A 26910-nucleotide genomic window follows, 5' to 3' on the forward strand; every position below is an offset into this window, starting at 1 on the left:
AGTCATATTCTGAAAACATCTCTACACAAATAAGGCATAAGCTTGTCTGTAAAAGAACCAGTGCCTGTACAAGTGTATGATGAAAATAATATAACTACACACAACAGTCACCTGGCCTTGTGACAGACACAGATATGTCATGATACTCAATGTTTTCAATGAAATCAGTTTATGGTGATTGTTTCTGGAAACAGTGATGATGATGATGGTGGTGATTTGTTTGATATGAACTGAAGGAGCTCTTCAGGATTATCAGACTGTTTGACCAACTGTTCCTCCAGTAGAGTTTCCTCGATCTGAACCTTGTGGCCAGGCAGTTCCAACTGCATGATGCCTTCGTCACCTAAGTCTTGCTTCAAACACACAGTGCCACTAACTGTCTGCTTTCTGCAAGGCTTCTGCTTTGACGTCTGCTTGCAACCACCATCAGAATTCTCATCTGTGTTGATCTTCTCAAAACTGGATTTGGATGAAATTTGTGCATCTGAAGATGATGAAGAGTTTGGGCTATGATCTTTGTTGGGTGATCGTGGTAAACTATCTGGGGACAAGTTTGGAGATTCTATCTCAATTTCTAAATTATTTACACCATCTGATCTGATAAATGCCTGCATTTTTAAATCATCAATGGTAATTGTTACATTGCATTGGTCCTCTCGTGAGATGTTGTTGATTTGCTCCAAAAGGTCATCGTCAACACGAGATTTTGGTAGAGGTACTTTGGAATTCAGCTGTTCCTTGTCAGAAACAATAACAGAATCGACAGAACTACGTCCACTTTCTTCAGCATATTTTTCACGCATCAGCTCTGCATCGTTCTTCTTGGTAAGTCGGAAAATATCAAACTTCTTACAGTCTTCTTCCTCATCTTCTGTTTTTTTTAAATACTGGTCCCGAAATCGTGACATTTGGCTTGCATGCTCTGAAAACACTGATGATGGTGGTGGCAAACGAGCATGGTAAATAAATGGTTCGTTTGGTGGTCTGAATGGAGGGTAGAGGCCCCCAGGATATATTGCAGGATGGTGAGAACCAAATCCACCTGCAGAGAAGGTACTTTGAGGGGGAGGATGATACTGACCCAATGGGATACTGGCTAGACTGGTAGCAACAGGAGGTGGGGGAGGGGGGTAGAAAGGTGGAGTCATGAGTGTCCCTGAAGGATTCGAAGAATTTAAGGAATGAGGTCTTAAGTTGGAGTTGTATGCAAGATGTGGATGGAAGGCAGGCTGTGTGGGCACACTGTAGCGGCATGCCTGTGGTAAACTCATCGAACTTGACGACACAGGTGGAATATTGCCTGGAGGAAACCCATATGGAGTTGGCAATCCGTGTGGAGGTATCATATGCCGAGGATGGCCATACTGCACAGACCCATAGTGCTCAGGACCAAGATGTCTCAACTGTTCTAAAGCTCGAGGTCCAAGTTGATCAAAAGTCCGAGGTCCAATTTGATCCTTAGGCAACTGTGGTATCTGACTGTTCTGAAGATGTTGTATATGGTCAATGCGTGCTTGGTAATGCCCTGATGGCATCTGTCTCAACAACTCCGGCTGTGCTGGCGACACTTGACTAGCTGGAGGAGAGCGCACAGCCTCTGCTGACATGGGCCTGACATCTCCCTGGAGTGACCTTGGTCGTTCTACAGAATGAGAACGCATTGATTCCTGGGAAAATGGTCGGACACTGTCAGGTGTCATATGTCTAACATCTGCTTGGAATCCTCGAAGAGGGTCTAAGTGTTGCTGCCGTGATGAATCAGGAAGTGAAGACTGAGAATTTGGTCCTGGTGGACTCGGTCCTGGAGGACTTGGCCCATGAGAGCCTGGAACAAAAGTTGGACTGGTTTGAGGCAGACGACAAGAGTTTATTTCATTGGGGGACTGAATTGGTCCTTGATTTGGTGACACACACATGACAGGTGGGGACGTGGGATGTACTGAGGGTGCACCTGGAACTGCTGGTCTGGGAAGGCCAGTACTTCCATTCAAACTGTCCGCTCGTATCCTTGGCATTTTCTTCCTCAAATACAAACACTTTCGATAAATGCATGACTGTTTTAAAACGTCCCTCCTCATACAGAAGTGACACTTGTCACAGTTCTCCTTGACCTGACACGGCCCACACTGTCCACATTTCCGTCTGCGCTTCAGCCGGAGCTTCCCACCACCATCCTGATATTCCTGGTACTCCGAGAAGTCCCCACATTCATTGGGACTTAGCAGCTCCTCATCACCATACTCTGAGTTATCAAGCTGAACCACAAACTGTTCATGCTCAGTCTCTATTTTAATGGGTAGCTGGTTGTAGTCAGCCATTGCTTGTCCTCAGACCTGGAAAAGAAAACTTTGAATTAATCAGCGTTCTAATGACATATGTTCATCAATGATTTAACCTGCCTCAGTATGTAAATGACTGAAGTGTCCATCCTTGAACTCATCCCTGTGCAATATGTCAAATATTATCATGGAAATGAATAAGGAACAAATAAACACACAAGTGTTCCTTATTCTACCATGACTTCAGTAAATACTGGACTGTGTTTGGTTAATCAACGTCATTCAAAGGTATATAATCACATTATATACCTCTGATTTTCCAATACATTATGTATTTGTTTAAAATTTGAATAATGCAGTTATGGTAGAATGGAGATAAATGTATTTTATCTAGCCTCATGTAAGAATGTCGAGTTTTGATTGGTCCACATGACTCTGATAAAATACCATGTACATCCATCACGATCCGCCAGCGGGAGTATAAAAGCCATAAACTCCCGCTGCGAAAGTCATATCACCCCGCTACGCCTCGGTGATGACGCAAAGTGAGAAAAGCGTGCATCAACAAGCCTTTAGTAACTTGCGGTGCACTGAGGTCAAACGATCAGCTGGTGTCAACATGGCAGCAAGTCGATTCGATGCGTGTTGTTTTGTTTTGATTCAGTGAAAACATTCAGCTAGATAAATGCGTTATCACATCGTGTCGAGGGAAATACGGGGTTTTATCGTATACATATTTCCCTCGAAACAATGTGATAACTTATAGTGTTTGAAAATCAGAGGTATATAACGAAATTAATAATGCATTCGATTTTAAATCAAATTTAGAGCTATTATAATTTCGTTATATACCTCTGATTTTCCAACATAGTATGTTTATCTCCTAATTATTTCCAGAATTTCACTCGCAGTGCATTACATACCTTGTAAAGATACCAGGAAAAGAATAAAGGAATACTTGTACTTAATCGAGTCTGGACCAGGCAATCCAGTGATCAACAGCATCGATCTACACAGTTGGGATACAATGAATGGAAGACTGGTTGTCGTGACCAAACAATCAAGCCATCGATCACTTTACCTCATAATCGAATACAAAAGATTGACTACTGATTTAATCTTTAGAACACTTGATAATAAAACATATCTTCGATGTTGTCAGGGCCTGGAAACATGTTTTACTCTTAGAAAACTCCCTTCACATTCTGATAAGTCATGAATGAAGATTTGTTGAAGACCCTGGCAAGTTTATGTTCATGATATATCAGTCATCACTTTAACGAAGCAAGTTGCATTATGTTATACTTATCTGCAATCACAACCTGAATAGGAAAATCTGAAAAAAGTTAACCAATTCTTATCAATGATTGTTCATTGGTACTAGTAATGGTACTGAAGCAATCATAAGTTGTTAGATATCAACCTATTCTGCGAGCCTGACCATCCAATCCTCTTACGATAATCATGGCTTACCGAAGATTAGGTCACTGCAACAATCTTCGAGGGTAGGCGTAAGGAGATCATAGCAATTCCCATAAACCAAATACACCACAACACCATGGCACGGCTTGCTTATAATTGTTTTAACATGTACAACTTCCGATTCATCATTCTCCCACGTTTCATTGATGCCACCCTGCCTGTAACAGTATGAATAGATTTCTCCACACACAAGGGTGAGAAAGGCACTGAGTCCTCGGCCTGACCTAGTTAGCATGTCAAAGAAAGCCATTCTGATAACAGAAAATACGAAATTTCTAAATACGACATTTTACATGGAAGATACCCATTCATCTGATAAAACCTATTTGTGAAAGCCTCCTACTCACAGGAAGTTAATTTTAAAGAGGGATTATATGAATGAATGCCTCTCCTGGTCAGTCACCTATGTGACGTACTTCATGGTATGTTCATCCATCATTGATGTCAAGGTTACACCATATATATATCCTCACAGGAGCAGGTGAACACTCTGGTGTAGATAAAGCCAGCTTGGCATTAAGTCATAAATACTTCACAGCTTGAATACACAACACTACTTCATCAACCATATACACATAGCAGTGTTCCTTATAAGGCAGTGTCTATTCTAGAACTAAAAATCTAGTGGGGATTTGTCGCCCCCTTACAAAAAAGGGAGTGGGGATTTGGAAAATGTAGGGGGGGATACCTGTATTACCAATCTTTCAAAATAGTGTGGATGTATGAAAGTTATTGCAACCACCACCACCAGTGAAACTATTGATCACTTTATTTTGGCTACAATAGTCACATATCATAGCACCAAGCTCATTTTGAGGGAGCCATGGCCATTCTTGCAACCATTTTTTTCTGAAAAACACTTGGTTTGGGGTTTTTTTAAGAGTTGGAGGGCCTGGGGTCAGTCTCAGGGTTTTGTTCACCTTTCGATTCACACGTCTCCTTAACAGACGTATCGGTCTGGGGAGACATGGCGCACACTGTTGCTTTCTCAGTGGTATTTTGTGCAAAAAGGTCAGTTATTTTCATTCTTTTGCATGGCATTATTCACACCATATTACCACAAACCGTAGCAAATAAGAATTTCGTATTCATTTGTCGTCTGCAACTTCAAGTGATAATATTGTCTGATTTCGAAAACGAAGCTAAAACGAACTGACGTTCTAAAAAAGATCGACGAAACTGTGTTTTGCAAGTGCTGTACACAAGCACTATGTTTAGAGTTCTTAGTCTAAGGTTGTCAATTAATTAATTAATCAAATCATAACTGCATCGAAAAATGTTATCTATTTTCATACTGATATGAATTGAATTTCGTTTCCCTAGTGCAGATAGTGGTTTTTACCAAGGGAGGTTACTCTGTTATGTTACTATTGTTAGAGTTGTCACTCGAACTTGATTCTGTGGCGGACTCTGATTTAAAAAGTCATTCCTTGTCAATATAAAGCTCTTTGCGTATGTTTTTTGAAATATAGTTAGGGAGCAAATTACTATGCACGACAGTTCATGCTTTGTTGTTTTCATGAGACGTGATTTGATCATTATTAGCATGAATCGTGCAATCGCTCGTCCTAGAATAGACACTGTAAGGGCCATATCGGCATATGTGTGGATAAAGACTGGATGCTTATATACCGGACACATCCACACACAAGTGCTTGTTCAAGGTGCTGGTACTTTTCCCTTGATCATTGGATGTCAATCTCAAAGGCACATGGTATTGTCAATCTCAACTCCCTGGGGAACATACAACTCTTGCTGCTACAAGTTGCAGAGAATTATTGCACCACATTGTAGAAAATATTTCAGAAAAAGTAGGAGATACACATCACAGCAATGGTGTACAGTCTTAGATTACGGGCATATTTATCTGAAAAAAACATTGTTTTATTGTTCACATTATCTTAGTTTTCCTGTACTGAACATTGAAAAAATAAGTGTATATACTCTTGATGCTGAAATATTATCTGACGTCCTGACATAAGGCCCATATGGGTGTAGTGGTGAGGTGTACAGTATTAAGTCATGGAATAAGGTCGGTGTGCAGTGTCTATGTACAGTCAAATAATGTCCACCCAGTGTGAAATCCTTGAGCTGACTCTACAATAGCCTGGCATGGGAATGTGTAGGTACCACAGTGACTCACCCTACATGCACTTGGGTTGATTTGATGAACTGGGTTTTATTTGCACTTGGTGCATGCTGACTGAGAAAGTTAGATGCACCAGGCAAACTGTAAACTTATCAAAGTTGAAAGGAAGGTGCATAACTTGACTAAAATAAGAGAATGTTAGATCGCTGGTGAATGTGTCATGACTTTACAATCTCGAGAATCTCAACAAGACAAGTGATACATTATGTATCAAACTTTGATGTACTGTCTGGGTTCAAAGAACAGTTATGTATGGACAACTTCATTACATTGGCTAGAAAAGTCACTGAAACTGAATCACTTTAGCTTCTGCTTGATATATCTACCAAGTTTTGCAGAAAAATATTGAACGGTTTTTGAGTTCTGCTCCAGAAATGACGCCCAGTCCAACATTAGACTAACACCAAAATGTTCCATAGAAAGACAAATAAAATAAAAATACCAAAGGCACAACTATAGGTTGAGATTATTACATCTATCAAGTTTGGTCTAAAAATACTGAACGGTTTATGAGTTGCACGGGAAACAAAATGATTACCAACAGACGGACAAATGGACAGACGGGCAGACGAGGCGGCAACTGTATCTCCCTGCATTACATGCTGGGGGGATAGTGATGATGTTAGACAAATATGTAAATAATTATTCAGACATTTAGTGCATGTAGATATAATTCTTACAGCTGGGATGAGTCACAGATGCACCATTACACTGCTATACATTGAAGTTTGATACAGCTATCTTATCGGCAACTGGTACATTGATACATTATCTTAAAGATATTGAAGGACTTAATTACAGTAAGATATGCAAGTACGATAGGGTTATGTGTTTGTTAATAATAACAGTGTTTATGTTATAAACAAATACCTTGAAATAAATCATTTTATTTTATTTTATTTTTAACTGTGTATGTATTGTGATATGCATCGTATAGCAGGTAAAATATCGCGATACATGTCGTATCGTGACATAGAGTGTGGTGCCAGCCCTAATGATTATCAGATTTCTTCAATAGTGGTGTATGGTCTACATCGTCAGTCCTGAGACAATGTCAAGCAGAATACACTGTCTTACTGGTTCATCTAACTGGCAGCAAGCCATTGCATGATTTGTCCATTGTGAAGTACAACAAGGGTAAGTGAGTGAGTGAATATCGCTTTACAGTTACACCACTTTCAGCCATATTAAAACAATATCACACCAGACACCAAAAATGGGCTTCACACATTGTACCCACATGGGATATTGAACCTGGGTATTTGGCCTGAGAGCCAATAACCAATAGGCTACACCACAACCCGGCAAAGATGACCGTGTGAGTACTGTTTCACACCACTGTTTGCAATAATCCAGCAATATCACGGAAGTGGACACCTGCACACAGTGAAGAAAGTATGTTCAGCATGGTGGGACAACGCTTCAACCACTAGGATACCTCACCGCCCAAGAGCCAAAGGAGCTGTATGTATGGACAGGAACATTTTGTATACACATCCATGAAGTACTGGCCATATATGTAGTGAGCAAATAGGGTTGGAACTCATACCAAAATAACAGCTAAATTGGTCTTCAACACGTATCTGCCATTAATATGGCTCTGTCTCTGTCACTAAGGAAGAACAAAATACTTATAACATGTTTATTACATATTATTTTTTTTTATCACATTCAAGAGGCCTGAAATGACTAGTGTCTGCTAATCATCCACCGTAGGCTGTCTTATTGAAGACATTGGGTGCAATGTTTTATGAGATATCCCGTTTACATAAGTTTGAAAAGTGGTCAAAGCGTTGTGATAATCTTGAAAATAATGTCAAGGTCACCCAAATCAACTGGTGTCTGAGCAATTCCCCACCACATGTTTTCACCATATTTGAAGTCACTGGGTAGAAAAGTCCATGAGATATCGCGTTATAACAGTTTGAAAAGTGGTCTAAGTGGTGTGTGACCTTGAAGGTAGCCTAAATCAACTGGTGTCTGCATAATCTCCTAATGACAGCTGTCACCAAATTTGACGAAATTGGGCACAACAGTTCATGAGATGTCATGTTAACAAAAGAATGAAAAGAGGTCAAAATGTCATGGTGACCTGGACAATATGGTCACGGTCACCCAAATGAACTGTTGCCTGTGTAATCCCCCACTGTAAGCTGTCACCAAATTTGAAGTCATCGGGGCCAACACTTAACACATCTCGTTAACAAGAATCTGGACATACGAACATACAGACGCTGCTGAATACATACTCCCCTATTCCACATTGCTGCAGGGACAATGACAAGTGAACACTTCAACCCCTAGACTAATCCACCTACCACATGATAAACATGATAAAGACACCAACATTAAGAACCATGTGCTCACATAAAATTCAAACGTAATAATTACCACAGTAGCATGTACAAGAACATGAGCTCTACATTGAAAACACAGAATGTTTACCTCCAGTCCATGATAACAAAATTCCCTGCAAACCCTTTGGTATAAAGGGTATAAAAGACTGAAGCCACAAAGACTGAGTTGAAACTGGAAGTTTCAAATTATCAAAAAGAATTAACAAAAGGGATTTAACACAAGGTCCATGGCACAGTATATGCTCTAATGGTTTTCACCTTGCAATATGTCAACCATGTACATCACACACATTGAATGTGTCAGAGACACTTTGTTAACCAGCATCACAGGGCCCCCCTAAAATTCCAGTGTCCCTTGAAAACTTACTTTGTGTTTAATACAACCACTCAGTCACTTCTTAGACGCCACTTTGGCTAAATAAAAAATGGAAATGTTTCTCAGGCATCAGCATATCACTCTTATTTGTGCACATACCAATTTCTTATTGCCATTTTAAAACAATAATTTTGACTTGGCCGCATCCCAATCCCATTTATCCACTTTAAGAACACTGCAAGAACACTTGTAACTGTATCTACAACTCATTAATACATGCATAACTTCCCAAGATGTATTTCTGAGAGAAAAAAAATAAAAAATGTGTTCCTCCCTAGTCACTTTTTCCCTATACAAAATTAAAAGAAAAAGTCCAACAGCTCTCGTCACTTCTGAAAAAAATGTACCCAAGAAACATTTACTTTTTTTATGCAGCTTTTTGAGGTTGTTGTGACCTGGATTGTCACTATTTCATAATCATCTATAAACAAACATGCTTGAGAGATGTTTAACAGATATGTTCCTTAAAAGTTCTAACCTGGTACTTCAAGGTTGATACATGCAATGGATTGTTTTATTGTTTAACCAATTCTTTGCACTGTAGCAGTTGTCCACTTAATCCTTTTCTTAAAATTATTTCTTATAACACTTATCTACAATAATTAAGAAGTGTTTTTTTTCGTCTTCTCGTAAATATTACCTCTCCATATATGATGCCAACATAACAGCAGGTTTATAATGAGTGGTAATAAGAGAGATTTCATTCAGACAAACAAAATCAAGTAATTACCAAAGCCTCCAAATCATTCATTTCTTTCTGGAAAAGTCGTGAACAATCGTGAAGTCTGGGTCACCTCTGATTCACTATATTGATTGATGCTTACGGTGACAGCAAGGCACCTCAGCCATCTAGTCAATGTCCTCAGTGTAGACAAACATTGCCTGACACAATTTCATTGAAAAACTGCTAGTTTCTGAGGGGTTTCATAACACATGTATCAGAGAATAATTGGGGTACCCTATATTGTCCACCCATCTTGGACATCTTGGATATGCTGTACAATACAGTGAGTGAGTGAGTGAGTTTAGTTTTACGCCGCACTCAGCAATATTACAGCTATATGGCGGCAGTCTGTAAATAATCGAGTCTGGACCAGACAATCCAGTGATCAACAACATGAGCATCGATCTGCGCAATTGGGAACCGATGACATGTGTCAACCAAGTCAGCGAGTCTGACCACCCGTTCCCGTTAGTCGCCTCTTACGACAAGCTGAGTCGCCTTTTATGGCAAGCATGGGTTGCTGAAGGCCTATTCTACCCCGGGACCTTCACGGGTCTGTACAATACAGGGCAGGCCATACCTATGGCCTCCATTGTGTTGAACATCCCACTAGTTTAATTAAAATGGTATTTCATGGAAGTGAGTTTAGTATTCTGTTTATCACTTGCCAACATAAATTGACAGAAACTGCGGTGAAATTGCCTACAGTGTGAGGACTCAGCTTGTAAGTTAAGAGAGGTCCTGTAAAATTGTGACAGTGACATTAGCATTGTGTCGTCACAACGTCGAACCACTTTGACGCCTTATGTCAAGCGGTATTACACTCGTGTAATATTGCCATAAAAATATTACACTGCAGTATCTTCAACTGGCGGGTAATATATATATGTATTATATATTAGGTCATCACTTTTTTTCCGAAATAACCACATTTGAGGTAATAGTCTTAAAATCAATTGCAAAAATATCGTTCAGGATTAAGCTCAAAGTGCTAATGTTTTCCCAAGCAAGAATGCAACTGCAACTATCTGATTTGTAGGTGGACACTAAACCCCACAGCCACCGGGCTGACAAAAGAAGTGGGGTTGAATTATCTGTTTAAAGTTTGTGTCATTAAATTGATTTTACATGTGCTTCAGTTAGTGTTATGTAGCTTCATTAAATAATATCTACATTGTAATTATCCATCACTGACAGTATACTGTAAAATCATTATTATTCACGGGGGTTTAATTTTCACGCTTTTCGCGCAAAAATATTATCCGCGAAAATAAAACCTCCGCGAATAATTATGATAAATTGTGGAAATAAAAACAAACAAAGAGCTTTGAGTTCTAGTTCTGTATTGCTAGTAATTTGACTACAAGTACACTTCATTCACTCATGACTCAGTGAAACAAAAAGATACATAAAAACAAATTAAATAGTTGATTCAACACATGTCATTTTCAGTGTCTCTGATTGACACGATACACACGACTTTACTAAATTAAAAATGTCAGGTCACCTGCTACTAGTGAATTAGTCCAAAAGTCCAGCTTGGCGGAATCCGCTTTGGATTAAATCCTTCCTGTTGGATATGTTGTCGTAGGTCTGGATAATCCATTGCGCATGTAGTGGTTTGACAATACTGGTACACGTGCACAGAGCTTTCTGAGTAGCTGATTGGCCGAGTGTGTCACGGGTCGAGGTCACATATGGGTCAATGATTTCTTACACAAATCTCAACATGGATTCTTCAGTGCTCCATTGCGTGTCTCAACGTAGTGGAAGGCCCATGTTTCCCCAGCTAATTAGGCAGGTGACAGGATGACAGCTAGGGTCAGTGTTTTCTTTACAGTTTACGGTTACCTGTGTTATACTCTCGTGATTTCTGTACTTTGATGATGCGCGAAAATTAAACCGCGCAAATTAGTCAATTTTTCTGTTTCCGCGAAAATTAAGTCGTGCGAAAATAAATGAGTTTACAGTATATGTTAGATAAAACACTTCTCCTTGGTTTTGGTAGACAATGTAAACCCACCAGGGTCAGGACTTCCCTCTCCATCTGGCGTGTTATCTCCAACACTTAGGTACCTATGGTTACATTCAAGACCCCCGGGGTAGAGTAAGTCTTCAGCAACCCACACTTGCCACACAAAAAAAAAGACTATCTGGTAGTCAGGCTCGGCGACTTGGTTGACACATGTCACTGATTCCCACAGATGGATGCTCATGCTGTTAATCACTGGATTGTTTGGTCCAGACTTATTATTTACAGACCACTGCCTGTACCATATACCTGGAATATTGCTGAGCTCAGCATAAAACAAAACTCACTCACTCATCAAGGTCTGTATTAAAAAGGCACAATGTAACACTTTTTTCACACCTTTAGCACGTCATAAAATTGCTCGTGGTCACCAGAACCAAATATGAATGAATGTTAATGGAGCAGGTTTTACTGGAGCAGGTTTTACTGGAGCTGGTTTTACTGGAGCAGGTTTTACTGGAGCAGGTTTTACTTGAGCCCTTATATCGTTTTTCAAAGTGAGATATGCAAGAATGGAATATGTCCTAGCCGTAGAACAAGTAATGTCAGTTTGCAATGGCTGCACATGGTACTGTGGACTAACTATTAGTCTACTACATAGCAAATTTGAGTATGATGTCAGATCACTAGTTATTACTATGACAAATTAACAGTCAACATGGAGGTTCCATACAGCACTTCAGTCATATTACTACAATATTGTGTTTGAGAATAATTACTTGTATTCATAACCTAATGTCCATCATACATATCATAGTCGCCACTTAATGTATTCACTGCAGCAGTTTTAATATCCCTTACAACTAACCTGATATCAACAATAGAAACTTCGAGGTTACCAAACAGACAACCTTTGAATATATGGAATATATTCGATTGTTCTGTTCACTGAAAACTGTCACACAGTGTTGCCAGTATTAGCCGAACTGGACTCAATCACAAGTTGAATTATACGATATTCATAAAGAGCGTTCCAAGGTACATAACTCTGTGGGGTTCGGGTGAAATAACATTTGGTCAGTGGAGAGCACAAGAGGAATCGATTTAATGCAATATTGCTTTCATTCATTCATACTTTTTAATTTCATGCGAAATTTGTTTCGGAATAAATTATATGGTACCTTCATTGGGGGTTGATAATATTAATACGTATTAATATTTGATTTTTAGAGAAGTGTGGTGCGATAGAGTGCCTTTATGCGTAAGATACATACTGTTTACAGAAAAAACAAGTGTATCAAGGCGTGCGTGCGTGCATACACACAATACATAAATGGAGTTATGAATAAGTTTCAAAAGCGTGCACCTTTCCTCAATTGTCCAAACACCCCACACAGTGTTTCTAAGTTTCAATGATCATGGATAACTTTACAGTAGGTAAAACTAAACTAGAGTCACCGATGTATATAAGCTTTCATGACCAATGCAGACAACAGTGATATATATTGTGGCATGCTTAATCACAAGTACTTAAAGGTCACATGTAAGCAAAACATCAAACATAATTAAAATACAATTATCAATTATTCACGACAATATAATATACATTGTTACTTGTAAAAAATACATAAACAAAATTATAAGCGTACAATCGCGATTTAAAAGTGCAATGTTTTGTACTTGGGCTTACTTCCCTCGAAACAAGCCTTCGGGAGACCGAACCCAGTCATAGTGGATGGGGCTGCACTCAAGTGTAACGACGGCTTCCGACTGGTCGGTTCATTTGCTAGTATGCTGTGGGTTCATTGTGTGTACAGAAAAATGATCTGTTTGATGAGCACTTTCGAAGTATGGCGTGTCAGAAGAAAGTAACATTCTTTATGCATAACAACTTCCTTTATTGTACTTGCTGCACCGTTTCAGTATGGGTTCATATACTGTTGTAACAAAATCTTATACACTAGAAGAAGTTGTTATCCATAAAGAATGTATATAGAGATGTTGGGTTTTGTAGATACATGTTCTCTGAATTTGCGTTCAATTCAATAAAAAATCATCTCAGTAGAGATGGTGAACTACTGCGTGGTTGGAAACTGTCATTCGTCCAAGTACAAAGCAGGACTTGAAACTGACAAGAGCTTGCACCAGTTTCAGTCAGATCCAGTCATGCAAGAAAAATGGATGTACACGTAGTTTGTTTGCAACCCATAGACATAAAAAACATGTCATGTGTACAAGTATCACACCTGTCTAATTAGATAATGTGGCAGAGACAGGACTCAGGAGCACGAGTCATAAATCAGTTTATTTTGTTTATGGCGTATAGCCTGATAGGTGTTAAGTTCAAATTGTGTGTGGTCAATGATTGAAGCTGTGTATTGCATATTCTCGTTAGCAGACAGGCAGGCAGACATATAGGTGTCAATAAACCAGACATTGAGCTTTCTCTGTGACAGAGGCTGCTTCCCACAATCAACAAGTCCTTTTTTATGTGACGAGTAGATTATTTACTTGTTTGTGTACACAACCAAGACTAGACTACTGCTCATGACCTCATACTCGGGGCAGGCATACTGTTTCAAGCTCCGTGAACCTATACACTATGCATGCGTCATGGGCGCAGCACAGCTGTTGAAAACACTTTTTCCCCCAGCACCTGGGGAAATTTAGTGAATCATTTGAACTCCGATTTCGCGGGCTTTTTTTCATCACGTTTTTGTCTTAACTTTATAGGTTGAATTGGCAATTTTGGTGATTTGTTTCTGTAAGTGCATACTGAAAGGCATCAGAATCTGCAAAGATGTATTTTACATTGCATGTGACCTTCAAACAAGGGTATGAAACTCACAAAACATTCAGCTAGACCACATGTATAACTTGCCAGCCCTGACTGAAACTTACCTGCCCGCAAATAATTCAGCTTTGACAAGCGATGTTAATTCATGAGTGAATTAATAATGATTCACTATCCTGAAGTATGATGAATAACTTTATATACATGTCTATACTTTAACCCATCCTTCCAGTATGTGAATTTGAGAATATGGCAGTCTGTGTTGTAAATAACTCATCCCTGGCAGCCGGACAGCATCATGTTTCATATGCTTCTTAGCCATTCTCAAATTTGAAAAACAGAAATAGATTTTAACAAAGAAAATGAAAAATGTCCAATGTTGGGGTCAAAATTGGTTCTTTGTCAATGACGTGCAGAAGAGTTTTGAAGATCATCTGTAGTCAAGTCTATTCACATTTGCTATTCACATTACTGTACCTTTCTAAATGGTTTTCTTTTTTATGACAATATGAATAACTTATGCTAAGAATTATTAACAACACGAAGAAGCCTTCTGCTGCCTGCTACCAGAATGTAACACCAATGTGTCATTTGAATGTCTTAAAAAACTGAAATGTGCGAAGTCGCCATGTTTACTTTCTCCTTAACTAATGTTAGTCGAACAAAGAGCTGACCAGGGGTTGTCCATTGGCTGCAGCTGCTGAAGACAAGTACAAGGGATGGGGTAACAAATTGTTCTGAAAATATGCCAGATATAAATCCAGATATAAGCCCTGCACGTGAGCCCTGACAATGTAAATTAAATGATACCCTTTTGTTAGAAAGCTAACCTTTCAAAAATCAATAACGACTGTTTGCGTTCACAAAAAGCACTGGCAAGGCCTTCTTCAGATAAGCTTGTGGTGAATATAGATTTTTAAACAACAAAGCACATTCAGTTGACAGCTTCATATATATTACTGCCTGTTTGTCAAATAATTCATTCTACTTACTTCATAAGACACCTTTACAAACATAGATTTGTAGCTTTCATACATTTTCTATAAGCAATATGTAATATTTCTTTTGACAATATTCATTTAATAATTAATTTTTAAGATATCCTATGAAATATATATTTATTACAACTATTTCTGGCACAAATATTTCTGTCACAAAGGAACAAAAACAGTAGTTCTTCTCCCTTGGGCAAAACTCTCCACTGGACTAGCTGATTACATCAGATAAACTTGCTTATTTCCAAATCTGCATCAAGATTTCAATTTCAATGATAAAGCAACGCAATTAGTAAGTGATTAAAAACAAAAGGCTAAGTAACTTACACTCACTGTTGATATTGTATCATGCTAAATACACATTTTTTTCTGAGACAGAATCGACTTCTTAACTAAAGAGTAGGTAATGTCATAACTATTTAAGGATGGTCAACATTTATCCAGCGATGAATGGGTCTATCACTCTATGGCGCTCCTTAAACTGCCAACAATTTCATTGCCGCAGTGCAATTATCACTCAATTCTATGGGTGTTGTAGCCTCTATGAGTATGATTTTGTCAAACAGCACAGCACAATGTGGTAAATGCAAGATTTTTCATATGGCGATAGTAGGATTGTGTGATATCTGCATTGCCATCGTATTGAGATGTGCAGTGCCCATGAAATCATACTGTGGTCATCCCATGGCAGCTTCATGACAGCCATGTGGCATCCTTGTGAAGGACCAATCATTTTCACAACAGGTATTATCATTGGCAATCCCGTCCATCATTTCTATCATTTATGTCAGTTCGTCAGAGAGGTCAAAGACGTCAAAAAAGAAGATGCCATATATACCAGCCATGAGCCTCAGAGCAGCTAACCTCCGGTTCCACTTGAGGCGGATCAGGGAACAGGTCATCGTTGCAGCTCTGGTCCTCAGACAAAGTTAGAAAAGGTCCACCAAGGAGCACACAGAAAGAACAGTATGGATGAAACCATGGCTACTGAGGCTGTTGGATTTTTTTAAGATTTCTTACATTTACCTTCAAGTCCCATCTTGAGCAATAGAAACATACAAGTTTGCACACAGTACTCTTATACTGGGGACTCCAGGCCTAAAAGAATGCACAGCAATTGCACGAACACAATACGACCTCAGCTCAGCTTCCGCAGAGTCTACATACAATTTCTGTGTAGCCTCCATGCAGCTTTGCTTCAGCCTGTCCCTGAGGAAATCACACAATGCTCATTGAAAATGAGAACACAAACACCATACTGTATGATCTTCTAAAATGCCTAAAAAATTGTACAGGAAACAGTAGACAACTTTATCATACAGTGCAATGGCAAATGTGATAATGTTCTTAGAGAATACTGCATGGGTCGTGTTTTTAGCAAGATCACAATATCTGTAATGATTAGAAGCTGAGGGACAGTACAGCAAAGCATGGCAATAACCACTTTGTGTGTACACTGGCTTCTTGTGTCAGTACATTACACCATGGACAACCTCATTAACATCAGATATTACGTTATTAGCTTGTCCTGGTACACTTAGATCTGAAGACATCCAATTACAGGTCAGTTCAGAAGGATATTTCGCAAATGACTAACAAAATTACAACCTGGATGTCGACATCAACTTGTTCTAATGGAATGGATCATCATCCTCAGATCTCTGTAGAAGTCCAAGGCCTGATTTTAATGACACTGGCTCATAAACATTTGATTAACATGTAGCACATAATATTTTCATAAACTGTAAACAGAATAACTAATTAAACACCACAATGAGCACAACAACTGTTTGCCATTAACAGTCCTCCGCCACTAACGAAGGATGAAATATTTATGACATACTTACTACATTTCATTTCCTGTCGCATACAAGATGCCTGAAATGACTCAGGTGTCTGCATAATCACCCAATGCAGGCTGAAGACACAGGTTGCAATGTTTTATGAGACATCACATTTACAAAAGTATGAAAAGTGGTCAGTGTTGTGGTGACCTTGATCAAGGCCAACAAACTTGACTGGTGTCTGCATAATCCCCGAATTTAGGATGTCACCAATTTTGAATATATTGGGTACAACAGTCCATGAGATATTGCATTAGCATAAGTTTGAACAGTGGTCAATTGTCCTGACGACCTTGAAAATATGGTCAAGGTAACCCAAATCAACTGGTGTCAGCGTAATCCCCCAATGTAGGCGATCATTAAATTTGAAGTCCATGAAATATTGCGTTAGCAAAAGTATGAAAATTGGTCAAAATGACCTTCAAAATAAGGTCAAGGTAACCTAAATCACCTGCTGTCTGCATAATCCGTCAATGTAGGCTGTTCCCATTACGGCAAGGGACATTGTAAACCAAAAGTTACTGTGTTCTGTAATCTGATTGGTTGAAAAACATGATTAAATGGTATTAGATTCCCGGAAACTGAAAGACTATTCACCGCGTATTGACACGTAAACAATTGTTTTGTTGTGTCATCAACAGTGGTGACGTCATTCAAATCATATTGTGACGTAAAGTTAGAATGACGTCACAAATGAGCAACTCCAGATGCTACCATGAGAACCAGCTGAAACGGCCAGCTGATGACACTTCACTGCTGTGTCCGTATTCGATGTAAACGAGTGCAGACACTAAAACCCCTTTGGTTTACTTTTGTGTTTACAATGTCGATAAACATCATGTGTTGGCCAATTTCCGGGTGTTATTGAGTATTTGAAGCACGGGAATATTTCATTTGACGCCGGAGGTTTCAAATGAAATATTCCCGTGCTTCAAATACTCAATAACACCCGGAAATTGGCCAACACATGATGTTTATCTCCTAAATAACTCAGCTCAAATGGTGTGAACACTTTCATGATAAACGCCAAAGAAATGTTCTGGGCATCTCAACTGTACCTTTCATACAATGAGGGTGTCGGTTAGCCTAGTGGTTAAAATGTCTACTTCATGCCACAGCAGCAAGATTCGATTTCCCAAATGGGTACATTGTGTGTGGACCATTTCTGGTGTCCTACGCAGTAACATTGATGGAATATTGCTAAAAGCGACCAAGAATAAAACATACACACTCTAAACAATGTAAGAAATAGTTACTTCATTCTTGGTCAATATTGTATTTGCTTTTCACTAACACATACAATTATATGACTCTAGATAAACCGAATTTTGAGGAACAAAAATGAAAAGGGTCAGCTTATCCATTGGTTACACTTTAAAGTTTAATCAACCTCTTCTTTCCGCTGGCATGAAAATGTCGTATTTTCTTAACAACTTTGTGATGGCATCAAATTAGCAATTAAACATCACTAGACAAACTACACAACTTTTGAGTTCTAATTCATTTTTGCTAGACATTGTATTACATGCAGAGATTGAGGTTACTTTGTGTATTTGTCTTGTAAATAGAGCTGGAATCGCTACCATCTGTGCACGTTTCTGCTTGTTATTTACTAAAAACATATCCAATAATACAACGAAAATTTGTTTCTTTCAATGCAATGAACAGTAAAAATATTATCAGAACTATTATTTCACAAAGAGAAATACTAACTTAACATATAGCAGTGTAGGCGACTACTGCCTGCCCGAATGCCCATAACAGGCTTATTCTGTGGAGGTGGGCAAAAAACAAATCTTACCAGTCCGCCAGTCAGGTCCATATTTTATGCAAAACTGCTTATGTAACATCTGAGATGTATTAGTCAAGATTTGTGTCAAGTTGATTTCATTTTATGGAATTGGTGTCAGGTTGATTCAATGCTGTGGAATTTGTGTCAAGTTGATTGCACTGATGTAAAGCAAATATCTATTGGTCAATGTTAGTGAGTGAGCCAATCATAGCGTGGCTTGCATCAATGGTTGTAATGCAAAATGGCTGCATCCTGTAAACATGGTTAAGTGGCTGTGTAACAGCTATAATGGCATAATATTTATAACTCTAGTTTGGGGACTATTCATATCCTTACATATCAGTGTTCCATTGATTTAGAAAAATACAGGCAGCTTATGCCGACAGGGTCTGAAAATTCTGGCTGAACCAGTTTTTATTCTGACAGAAAACAATCTTTATTCATAACACAATACTGTCAAAAAAAAGTGTTGCAAATTGTTCTGTGTGTTGCTTCTTTTTCGAGAATTTGTTCATTAGACCTACATCACAATTATCGATTGGATTCGATGCCATGCTATGACAATCAGAAAATTCAATAAATGTGTTCAGAATGTCATTAAATGAATTTAATAAACTGATGAATAAAATCAACAACAGCATGCATAAAAGTTGTCAAATGTACATATAAATTACTACTTCCATCTTTTTGTGTGATCATGTAATGTAAGTCAAGTCACTGACAAGTGACATCTCTGTTTTCGACGCCTCAATCTTCATGCTCAGACACGATGTTTTAAGCAACAAGAGTCATCAGAAGATGACGTATCCCCCCAGCCTCCACATATTTGAAAGGACAAATCATCTGACAGTTACTGGATGTTTTCTTAGATTAAGTTTGAACTGTTTCCATGGAAGTCATGAAAAATATAAATGCCATATATCTGTAAACAGTGAAAGGCACCACTTCAAGATCTGTCTCATATATCTGACAAGATCTGTTGTAAGATATCAAATGGTTTTCTCCGGAAACAAAGCCCATCCATCCATTTTGAGACTAAGCCAGAATTATTTCCATGGAAACCAGGAAAAATAAAAATGTTATAACATTGTAAATAGCAAAAGGCACCACTTTGTGGTCTGCCTGAAATATCTGCCAAGTTTTGCTGTAAGATATTGAATAGTTTTCTAGTTGTGCTCTGGAAACAAAGCCCTTCCCTCCATTTTGAGACTTAAGTCAAAATTGTTTCCATGGAAACTGGGAAAATGATAAATCACACAAATTTGTAAACAGCAAAAGGCACCACTTTAGGGTCTCCCCTATGTATCTGCTAAGTTTTGCAGAAAGATATTTAGAAGTTTTTGACTTGTGCTCCGGAAACGAAGCCCATCCCTCCACTTTGAGTCGCAGTGCAAACGGTTTCCATGGAAACTCAGAAAATTATAAATCACAAAAATCTGTAAATAGCAAAACACAACACGCTGGGGTCTGCTACATATATGTACCAAGTTTTGCTGACAGGTATTACAAAGTTTTTGAAATGAAACACACCTCTCACTTTTCGGACTAAGTCCAAAACGTTTCCATGTAAACAAAGAAAATAATACATCACAAAAACCTTTAAAAACCAAAAGGTACCACTTTGGGGTCTGCTACACATATCTAGAAAGTTTTACTAAAAGATATTGAGAAGTTTTTGAGTTCTGCTCTGGAAATGAAACACACCTCTCACTTTTGAGACTAGGTCAGAAAGGTTTCCATGGAAAGCGAGAAAATAATACATCACAAGATCCTTTACATAGCAAAAGGCACCACTTCAGTTTCTAACTGACATATCTACCAAGTTTTGCAGAAAAATATTGAACGTTTTTTTAGTTTTGCTCCGGAAACAAAGCCCACCCCTCCATTTTGAGACTATGTCTGAAAGGTTTCCATGAAAACCGAGAAAATAATACATCACGAAAACCTGTAAATACCAAAAGGCACCACTTTAGCTTCTGTCTGATATATCTACCAAGTTTTGTAGAAAGATATTGAACAGTTTTTGAGTTCTGCTCCAGAAACGAAACACACCTCTCACTTTTGAGACAACGTCTAAAACGTTTCCATGGAAACCGAGAAAATAATAAATAACAAAAACCTGTATATAGCAAAAGGCACCACTTTAGCTTCTGATTGATATATCTTCCAAGTTTTGCACAAAAATATTGAACGGTTTTTGAGTTCTGCTCCGGAAACAAAGCCCACTCCACCGTAAGACTAACACCAAAATGTTCCATGGAAAAACAAAAAAATATAAATGCCAAAAATCTGTAAATAGCTAAAGGCACAACCATAGGTTGATATTACTATATATATCAAGTTTGGTCTAAAAATATTGAACGGTTTCTGAGTTACGCTCCAGAAACAAAATGATTACGGACGGACTGGGAACAGACGGACAAATGAGGCGTCAACTATATCACCCCGCATTACATGCCAGGGGGCTGAAAATATAAATGCCATATATCTGTAACCAGCAAAGTGCACCACGCCAAGATCTGCCTTATATATCTGCCAAGATCTTTTTAAAGATATGAAATGTTTTTTGAGTTGTGCTCCGGAAACGAACCCCATCCCTCCATTTTGAGACTATGTCCAAAATGTTTCCATGAAAACTTAGAAAATGATAAATCACAAAAACCTGTACATAGCAAAAGGCGCCACTTTAGGTTCTGACTGATATATCTACCAAGTTTTGCAGAAACATTTTGAACCTTTTTTGAGTTTTGCTCCGGAAACGAAGCCCATCCCTCCATTTTAAGACTAAGTCCAAAAGCTGTCCAATGAACCCCCCATGCCGGGGGAATATAAACACTGGTATCAGGAACTGGGCGACCATGAATATTTTAAGATATCCCTATGCAGGGATATAGCAATTTTCTCACATCAATTGCTTTAAAAACGTACTCAAAGTTATCTGCAACAATTTGAAGCCACATCCAGATCACTTGTACTGTTAGAAAGAAGAATCATCAAAGATGACATATCCCCCCGGGCCCTATATATTTGAAAGGACAAATCATCCGACAGTCACTTACTGTGTTTTTAGACCAAGTCTGAATTGTTTCCATGGAATTCATGAAAAATATAAATGCCATATATCTGTAATCAGAAAAGTCACCATTTCACGATCTGTCTCGTGTATCTGCCAAGATCTTTTGAAAGATATGAAATGGTTTTCAAGTTGTGCTCTTGAAACGAAGATTTGCAGAAAAATATTGAACTGTTTATGAGTTCTGCTCCGGAAACGAAACACACCTCTCTCTTTTGAGACAAAGTCTGAATCGTTTCCATGGAAACTGGGAAACTAAGAAATCACAAAAACCTGTAACTAGCAAAAGGCACCATCGCAGCTTCTGATTGGTATATCTACCAAGTTTAGGAGAGAAATATTGAACATTTTTTGAGTTTTGCTCCGGAAACAAAGCAAATCCCCTCATTTTGAGACTAAGTCAGAAACATTTCCATGGAAACCCAGAAAATAATAAATCACAAAAATCTGTAAATACCAAAAGGCACCACTTTGGGGTCTGCCACAAATATATACCAAGTTTTGCAGAAAAATGTTGAATGGTTTTTGAGTTCTTCTCCGGAAACGAAGCCCCCCCCACCATTAGACTAACACCAAAAAGTTCCATGGAAAAACAAAACAAAAGTAAATGCCAAAACTCTGTAAATAGCAAAAGGCACAACTATAGGTTAAAATTATTATATCTATCAAGTTTGGTCTAAAAATATTGAACGGTTTCTGAGTTATGCTCCGGAAACAAAATGATTACGGACAAACGAACGGACAAACAGACGAGGCGTTGACTATATCCCCCTCATTACATGCCGGGAGCATAATACTAAAGATTTAAATCTGTTTCACAGAGAAAGGCTTTGTTGTTATTGTATTCAGTCAAAGATATTCCCATTGCTTTCTACCTATTTTTAATCTTCGATACGTAATTTTCGTTATGGAACTCCGAACACTGTTACAGTATTTGAAGTTTTTATGTACGAAAGTAGTCTCCCGCGTACAGTATTAGAGGATGGCTAATGCCATGCTTGCTTTCATTATCAATAAGCCAAAACCAGAATGCAGAAACAGACTGTTTAGCGAACAAGCTGATTGGATGAGCTTTATTTATTATATATTCAGAAAGTTGAAGGTTGAAGAGACGAGATGGACTCTGGTGGCATCCAAATGTGTGCGGTATTTGCCATCACAACTCTAATCTTCATACTCTACACATACTTGTAATTATTTCAGTTGAACCATTTAAATTCAGATTTTCTACCGAGCAAAAACACACAAAAAAAGACTAACAGCATCAGGTTCAGCCTAAAACTGTGCATACGTCAGGCCATGGTTTAATGAAAATCAGCATCTCTACACCATGGGTATCCATGAGACTGGAATGCACTTAAATGAACTTGCTAGATATTTTGGTGTCTATCAAAAGATCTCATCTCTATCAAGATGTTTTCAACATAATTCGAACACAAAAGACAAGCCTCGGACCTACTGCCCATATGTGTCTTGCCGTCATCATGACAATCACATTCAGTTGACCAGTCAAAGGAATCTATTCCAAAAGACTTTAAATGACTTGACACACTTCTAGAAACTGGTTAAATTTCACTACAGACCTTGATTATGGATCAGAAAGGTTTGACACTTCACCACCATTTTGTTTGAAGCCACAGCAACTGACACAACTTTTCAAGAGGTGGAGTTTACGAGGTCTACAGGTGGGACATGCTCACGCACGAACTGGTGGTGCTATGATCAAGTCACAAACATTTCAAGTCTAGGGTGGGAACTGGACTTTTGTTGGAAAACTTTTCATTGTATTTGAACTTTAAATCCATGCATTCATAGTGGATACTAAATGATCATCCATATGACACCATTTTTATTAAATGAGATAATGATTTGGTATCAAACGAGCAAAAGCGCATTTGCTAATTGGTCTTGCACAAGTTTGACAAAAATGGTATTTCACAGAAGTGAGTAGGCATTTTGTTTTTCTATTCTCGAACATAAATTGACAGAAATTGCATACACGGTAAGAACTCTCAGCTGTCTGTGAATCAAGCAAGGTGCAGTACCATTGGGACAGTGGCAATAGCATTGTGACATCAAAACTGTGAATCATTATGACGTCATATGTCTAGCTGCATTACACTAGTCTAATATCGCCATAAAAATATTACACTGCCATTTCTCCCCATGGAGACTAATAAAGTATATTATTCACAAATGAAATACAAATGAAATAGTCGCCTCCACTAATCTACTACTTTGTTATAGAAGTAACAGAGAATAGCTACCATGCTCTTGAAATGTTTATGTTATGAGTCAGCACAAGTGTTACCAATCAGCTGTGCTACAGTGACCAGTTCTGTTGCATTATTGTATACGAGGTACAATCAGGAATACCTTAAAAAGCTTTCCCGCTGTGCAGTAAAATGTCCACATTTATCGCAGAAATACCAACGTAAACATATTACCTCACTAACAACTAGGAAACATTAGAAATCTGCAACATTTTTACATTCAGCAACCTCTACTACATATGCGCATTACGATCTGCAAATTTCCGAACAACTACGAGCTGCCTAGCACAGAAAATTTATGTCGAAATATTTATTGTCAATCACTTCATTAGAGTAAAAAGTAAATTAAACTAGCTTGATGATGGCAAATTGGCAAATGCCAAACCTGCAAAAATCAAACAGTGAGATGTCCTCACAATATCATGACTCAAAACACAGGTTTCTTTACTTCGAAATGTCTTAAAGGGACACAAACTCAGAATGATGAGTAACCATTTCTTCATCTGCATATTATGGACTATCATACAGACAGGTTTGCTTCTGTTCGGCACTATTCTCGCTGTGCATGCATGAAGCGACCCCAGTCATATGATCAAAGTAGCTGCAGCCCACCATAACAAAGGATATGCAGTATACGTGGTATCAGTTGCCATGGTTACAGCTGGACTGACATGTTTTTGGTGTTGATTAATGTACACAGGACATGAAGCAAGCAGTCACCATAACTATTCTATTCAGCATCCCTTCAGAGACTTCAGGTAAATGAACAGGTGAGAATAACTTTGATAATAAAATGTGAAATACCAGATAAATTATCATTGGGCATGTCATATTTGCAGACAAATGAAAAACTTTTCCCTTATTTTCTCTTATTAACAAAGCAAGAAACTAGCAATCAAATGAATAAACATTTTATACATTCTACCAGTGTTTCTGTTTAAAATACCCTATATTATATAGAAAGAATTTTGGTGCACTGATCACTGATTGTTCTATCAGAAAATATATGTTCAGTACCTCTAACAAAATGTCAACAATCGCAAAAAGTTATCAGTCACTACCTTGTATGGGGAATATACCCATGAGTGAGTGAGTGAGTGAGTGAGTGAGGTAAGATTAATTGTCACAGCGGCAATATTTCAGGCATATTGTGACCATCATTGGGAATGTACAAAGAACCTTATTCGCAACAAGTTATTTAAAAAGACTGATTTAGTTAGACGACAAAGAACAGTCAAACTATTTGTATTACCGACTAATCCTTTGCATATGTTGTCACTGCATAAACGCCATGTTGTGAGTGTATCTTGCTACACTAAACCAACATTCAAAAAAACTAATTCCGCAAGATAACAGTGATTACTCGATCAATGTATTATCGCTCAATCCTTTGATGAAAATTTACATAAATAACATGCACATTTACAAACCAATATGCATTTGCAAGGAGAAGGATTTTGGTAAAAAAATCCAAATATGAGAATTCATGGGGATTCTCCTGGTTTTCAACGAGGCACTCACTAGCTGGTCTGAAACTGTTTGTTTGCTAGCTGGCTCTAGTTTGTATCCAGTTACCAGTATTAAGCGGGCTAATCAAATGGCGCCGGTTAGACAACTAACAGTTTTGATTTTCGATAAAGTGAGTGGGTTCCCTATTTTCAGTTTACTGAAGGCTAGCGAACAAGACAGAAAAACACTCCACAAATTGTCATCAAATAATCATAGTACTGGAAACACAAGCTACCACAACCATGACCTTAATATAAGTAGGTATCTAAAGGTAAAAGAAATATTTGTTTCAACGATACTGAACGGTACTCTAATACTAATTAAGAGAAAACCATGAATCATCAGAAAAAAGTCTGCACAAACGTGAAAGCCCGGAGAGTTGCACTACACCAGCTTAAACTACAGTTTTTGTAAATAACTTCTATGCACTGTCAGGCTCTTGCTCAGCCCTAGTCACAAGATAAGTTGCAAGGACGCCAAATTCTATAAATAGCCTCAGGATGTCATATTCATGGTATTCAATCAATCAACTTCCGGGCAGGGCTGATGCCTTTCTATGGGAATGGTAAAACATGAAATCTTCACATGCACATACACATTACAACCACGATAAATAACATGCTGTATCCTTTCCACTGGACTATTTTTCATGGCAAAGTGCAGATTTGTGTGGGTCACGGCTGCGTGCACTCCCTGCTCAGCGCGAGCTGCTGAACGCCGACAGCGTTGGGAGAGGGATCGTGTTCCGTTTATCGGGCGGTCGACGATAATTGGAGAGCGCTGCTTCGCCCGCTGGCTCCGTGAGCTGACGGGCCATGCAAAATCGGATGACCTAGCATTGAAGGCTGGCCGTGTTATGACACCTTGACACTTACATTTAATTCTGTTGAGATATTAACGCACAATACGTTATTTAATCTGTCAGATTCATAGCATGAAACTTTACCCTGAAGTGTGTAAAAATTTACATGCGTAAGGCGAGCTCCGCGGAGAAACCCATCCCGTCCCCTTTTCATGTTGTATCTAAATATTCTCCACTTATTCTCACCCCTCTCACCAGTAACACCGCCATATATGAGTCTGGCAGTTTTGAGCATTGCAATAATAACACGCGCACTAGAGGACACTTTCTTACCTTCATCCGACTGCCATGTGCTTCGTCTATTTCATTCTATTCATTGAGCGATCGTCTTTTCATCATACGGCCGCCATGTTTGTTTATTACTACCCGCTTAATGCAAACCGATAATGTTCACCTTATAAACATTTTGTTTCTGGGTTGTATTCCTTA

The 26910-nt window shown here is 38.5% G+C and overlaps 2 protein-coding genes across 2 annotated transcripts in view; one reads left to right on the forward strand and one right to left on the reverse strand.

The window, feature by feature from the left end:
* On the reverse strand, window positions 1-26845 carry LOC137260948 (methylcytosine dioxygenase TET3-like). The gene is made up of 2 exons (XM_067798522.1): window positions 26755-26845; window positions 1-2333 (listed from the first exon to the last, which is right to left on the reverse strand). The coding sequence occupies exon 2, from the start codon at window positions 2316-2318 to the stop codon at window positions 165-167; it is 2154 nt and encodes a 717-aa protein (XP_067654623.1). The 5' UTR covers window positions 2319-2333; window positions 26755-26845; the 3' UTR covers window positions 1-164.
* Window positions 26287-26910, forward strand: part of LOC137260949 (uncharacterized) — a 35903-nt gene continuing 35279 nt past the window's right edge. Inside the window, exon 1 of the mRNA XM_067798523.1 lies at window positions 26287-26463. The gene's annotated coding sequence lies outside the window, so the exon portion shown is untranslated. The remainder of the gene's footprint in view (window positions 26464-26910) is intronic.

Source organism: Haliotis asinina, chromosome 14 (genome assembly GCF_037392515.1).
Source record: "Haliotis asinina isolate JCU_RB_2024 chromosome 14, JCU_Hal_asi_v2, whole genome shotgun sequence".
Lineage (NCBI taxonomy): Eukaryota > Metazoa > Mollusca > Gastropoda > Lepetellida > Haliotidae > Haliotis > Haliotis asinina.